The sequence below is a fragment of the Seriola lalandi genome, unplaced genomic scaffold, assembly GCF_002814215.2.
Source record: "Seriola lalandi dorsalis isolate HSWRI2012SDOR001 ecotype SW California unplaced genomic scaffold, Sedor1 jcf7180002055007, whole genome shotgun sequence".
Taxonomy (NCBI): Eukaryota; Metazoa; Chordata; class Actinopteri; order Carangiformes; family Carangidae; genus Seriola; species Seriola lalandi.
In genome coordinates this window covers 12,975-17,646 of record NW_019525550.1, presented here as the reverse complement: position 1 = coordinate 17,646, position 4,672 = coordinate 12,975, and the positions used below count along the sequence as shown (strand labels likewise).

The 4,672-nt window shown below is 41.9% G+C and overlaps 1 protein-coding gene across 1 annotated transcript; it reads right to left on the bottom strand.

The window, feature by feature from the left end:
• Window positions 1-2,196: 2,196 nt before the first annotated feature.
• LOC147817187 (uncharacterized) lies at window positions 2,197-4,666 on the bottom strand. The gene is made up of 6 exons (XM_087171495.1): window positions 4,655-4,666; window positions 4,382-4,429; window positions 4,101-4,281; window positions 3,867-3,968; window positions 3,719-3,796; window positions 2,197-3,582 (listed from the first exon to the last, which is right to left on the bottom strand). Exons 3-6 carry the CDS (start codon window positions 4,230-4,232, stop codon window positions 3,385-3,387), a joined length of 510 nt encoding a protein of 169 aa, XP_087027621.1. The 5' UTR covers window positions 4,233-4,281; window positions 4,382-4,429; window positions 4,655-4,666; the 3' UTR covers window positions 2,197-3,384.
• Between the last annotated feature and the right edge of the window lie 6 nt (window positions 4,667-4,672).

Below are 4,672 nucleotides of genomic sequence, written 5' to 3'. Positions count from 1 at the left end.
CTCCCCTCCTCTTTTCACAGCTCTCAAACTGTGAGAAAACATGGGACAGCTGCAGCAAGAGGAGGAGGAAGAGGAGGAGGAAGAGGGGGGAGGAAGAGGGGGGAGGAGTGGGGGAGCAGACTGATTGTTTTACAAGCTCCAACCATCAAGAACCAGAAGCTGCAGTTCCTCTAACGGCCACTAGAGTCTGGCTCCAACAGTGAGTCAGTCCCATAGACTCCCATGTTAAAATGTCCAACTTTACAGCAGAAATAAACATGTTTACAGCCTGGTACAGAAACTGTTCTGGTCTCTAGAGATAATTTTATTAAGGACTACAGTTATGGAGAATTGAGGGCGTGGCCTCTTTGAGTGACAGGTGGGTGAGTGTATGCTTGACACAAGTCTCAGTTCCACACAGGCCCCTCCTTTTTGGATTAGTTGAGAGTTAGGGGCGGAGTCAGACACTGCCAAGATGGCGACAGTGGAGCAGCTCACTCTGAGCTTCAGAAACCTGTGGATGACGTCACAGAGGCGACGGCCATCTTTATTCAGTCTGTGGAGCAGTAACAGTCATTCTGCCCCTGGGTGGAGGACAGGACACAGGAGACAAATAGGTTGGTGTCAGTATGTAAACAAAGGCTTTGCTAGCTAAAACCCAGAGAGCTCAGCTAGCTACAGGAGCTAACAGTCAACAGAAAGTAGCTTCTCAGCCTCCATGTGCATCATAAACACCAGCTGTTAGCTGCTGTTGTTTCCCAAGCTGCTGCAGCTCATCACGTTCATGTAGGTCAGCTGGGGTTTCACCGTGTTTCATGACGACCGCTGTCAGACTGTGGAACAGGAAGTCCAGACGCTCAGGACACTCAAAACTGAATCAGAATCAGAGCCGTGATTGGTTGTTAAGGCACATTTACAGCTCATCCACACTTCTCTCTGCCTGCTGATTGGTCGACTAAACATCCTGACTCTCCTCCATCCTAAGTCAAAGAGAAAAACTTTATTTTGAAGTAGAGCAGGCGTCAGATGAAGCTTCACTGAGGTGAAGAGCAGTCTGTCAGAGTGAACTCTCTGCAAATGAACATGAAGCTGAACCTGATCTCCTGTCTCTTCCACCAAGCAGAGACAGGAACGCTCTTGTTCGTCTAATGACTCTGTGAACTGACATGTTCAAATCCTGCAGTGACACCTGGTGGCCGCGAGTCGGCACAGCAGCTTCATCAGTCCTCTCAGATCTGCATCACTGTTACTGGACGTCAGTTGAGACAGTTCAAAGTCACAGAACAGTCGATCCACTTCGAATGAATCTGCTCTGTGACAAAGGAATTAATGGATCAGACTTAACATTAATATCATTGTTCCAAAGTCAGAGCTTGAAGACACTAAACAACAAAACATGATGACAAGATGACAAAATGATGAAGTGACCACTAAAAAACAGAAATGACTGAAATGGACAAAGAAAAAAAGCTCAGCTACAAACTGGTCGAATAAGAACAGACAGGAGATTCATTTAAACCTCTGTCTGTGTCCATGTTCACCAGACAGGAGAGAGGAAGTGGGTGGATTCACAGCCATTTTCAATCATCCAACACTAAAACTTATTTCAGTAATAATTTATTCAAAAGCCTGGAGACATCACAGACAGTTCTGTTTGTTACACACTGTGTTCCTGGCCTGTGAATGTTTCTCTGAATTCTCAGGTGAGGACAAATCAAAACCCAAGCACAGATGTGGGAGCTGAGAGAGAGTGAAGCAAACCCAGGCAGCCAGCTCAGTAAGCTCTCCAGACCAGCAATCCAGGTGGACAACATGCCACTCACCACCTCCATTCTGCTGCCACTTCCTGTAAGAGGACAAACAGGAAGAGCAGCAGGGGAGGGGGTCGTCACAAGGATCACCACCAAACAGAAAATCAAAATGCTGAAGACACGAGGGAAACAGGAGCGAACAGAAAACTTAAACTTAGACTTAAATACACAAGGGAGGCAACACATGATGGCGGGGCAGACAATCACATTACAGGGAAGCGCAGCAAAGACAGGAAGTAAAACTAACATGAAACTAAAAAGGGAAGTGATTACAAAATAAACCGGGAAATGAACAAATGTAACCAAACATAAAGAGTCAAAGTCCGAACCAAGAGTCAACATAAACGGTCCTGTCAGGGAAAACCATGACAACCTAGTGATTACAGAATACCACCACACCGGACCATTCATTGTTTTTTCTTTATTTTCTTTATTTTCTACATTGTATGAACTATGAAATAACATATATGAAATTATGAAGTAAACAAAAAGTGTTAAAAAAAAACTCCAAAGTAGCTTCCATTTACCTTGATGACATCTTTGCACACTATTAGCATTATCTTAACGAGTTTCACGAGGTAGTTGGTCTGAGTGCTTTTTAATTAATGTGGGTTTCATCAAAAGGCAAATAGTGGAATTTCTTGCCTTCTTAATGTGTTTGAGACCACAAGTTGTCTTGCTAAACTAAATTGGGGAACATGGTAAACATTACCTGTCATTGGACGCATATTCCAGGTGGCGTTCTTCTCCTTTTCTGCTGCTCAACAATCGAACTAGTAACCTACATGCTGAAAATGGCGAATTTTGACTAAGAATTGGATCATGTGCAATCACACATTGAACATGCGTCTTTTACTGTTTTTGTGGCCTTTTCTTTGCATGGAATTAGCACTTTAATGACAATACTTGCCTCCCCATGAGCAAATGTTCCACCAAAATAAACTCCCCTCCGACACTATTTTGCAGGGAAACAGTTGCTGATTCCTGGGCTAAGCTCCACCCAAGACAATTACGATTGTTTTAAAGAAATATAAAAAACACAGAGCGTTTCTTCCCCAATAGCAGAATGACAAGACAACATGTTAGCATGCTGATGTTAACACTGAGCCTCACAGAACTACTAGCATGGAAGGAGACTGTTATACTGGTGTGTTATCAAATTGGTTATGCGTCACAGACTCAAGTGAGTCGGTTGTTACACTGCTGTGAAGACCTCAGTGAACTTGCAGTTTGAAAAGCAGCATTCAATGTTGTAGCGGTGGCTGAAGTAGAAAAGTACCTGTAGCGACAGTCATAGCATTAACAGTAATAATATTCATTCATTAATATGACTTTTAAAAATTAATTTTAATCATGTTCACAAATACATAATCAGCAGTGATTTATGAATTCCACTGATAAGGTTTTAAGAAAATCAAGGTTAGTTCATTTGAACTAATCTAACGTAAATTTCTTAATTCACAGAAATGAAAACAAGAAGTCAAAAAAAAACCTTGCAGGTTTAGATCTTAGCAGATCTTCTTCTACATGATAGAATCATGAATTTCCCCTATGAAGAATATATAATAATAAGATAAAATGATAAAGTATCTATCTATCTAGAAGCAGCTCTGACGCCTCGTGGGAAAATGTCCCAAGCGTCCATCCCAGGAGCATGATTCTTCCAGTCCAGTTGAAGAGGAGGATTGCTTAAAGCCATCAAGCAACCCAACCAGTAGCATTCAGAGGCCAGACGTCTGACAGTCATCATCGCATCTCGGGGGAACTGACCTTGATGTTGAAGGAAAGGAGTCTGTGTGGGAGAAATGGTTCAACTTTACATGTTCAGTCCTGTAAATCAAAGATCAGCCATCCAATTGTTCCATTTCATCCACAAATGTACCTGAGTGGGGTTTGGTTTCAAAAGCTGTAACGTATAACAGTCATACCTGAAGAAGATCTTCTTTGCTGCTATGGTACAGAGCCAGCTGAAGATTGTGAAGAGTTAATTGTCTGTACTCTTTAACCTGAAACACAGGGAAATGCTGCTTATAGAAGTAACACAAGCTTGAATGATCCAGTTTCAGACGACAGTACCTTCTGAGGAGTTGGTCCACTGCTCTGCTCGTTCAGTCCAAACACTCCTTCTATTTGCTTCTTCTTTTTCTCCATTTCTTCTGTTGCATCTTCAAACATTTTCTATAATCATCAGTTGGAATTTCAGCCAAACAAACACAGGAACCACAGTAAGTTGATTTTAAAGTTAAACTTTGAACAGGACTGGAGGGAGTACACTACTGACTAACATCACTGTCACGGACAGCACTGTACCTGAGACAAAGCTTTGACCTCCTTTATGTTCACATCATGTGATCTCAGATGATCTTTGATTTTAGGCCACTGCAGCAGTTTCAGCTTGTCATACATCTCAATTAGTTTGGTTTTACTGACTGGGTTGTTCATGCTCTCTGTGTCTCCTGCCTTTATAGAAACAGCCAGGTCTCCTGCCACTCTATACAAAGAAACATCCAGTGTGACTGTGGAAAACCTTCACAGGTGAATATATAAAACATATTGGACGTTGCAGTTCGGGCTGTTTACATGTACAGTACCTTTCTTTGAATGATTTCAGTTCATCTTCTTTTTGTTTCAGGGCAGATCTGTGGGGTCAAAATTAACACATAATGAAGCAATAACTGAATTTAAGTTTGTGTCAATAGTATGACAGAACTGAATCAACAGATTAGTTATTTTCAGTGGATTACAAGGTTATTGTGTTGGATTGCTTTGTATTGTACAGATCTGACTGTTTCCGAACTCAGTCTGCAGTAACTTTACGGTTTGTTTCATGTCTCATTAAATGTTACCTTCAGAAAGATACTGACCTTGCCTCCTGAACTTTC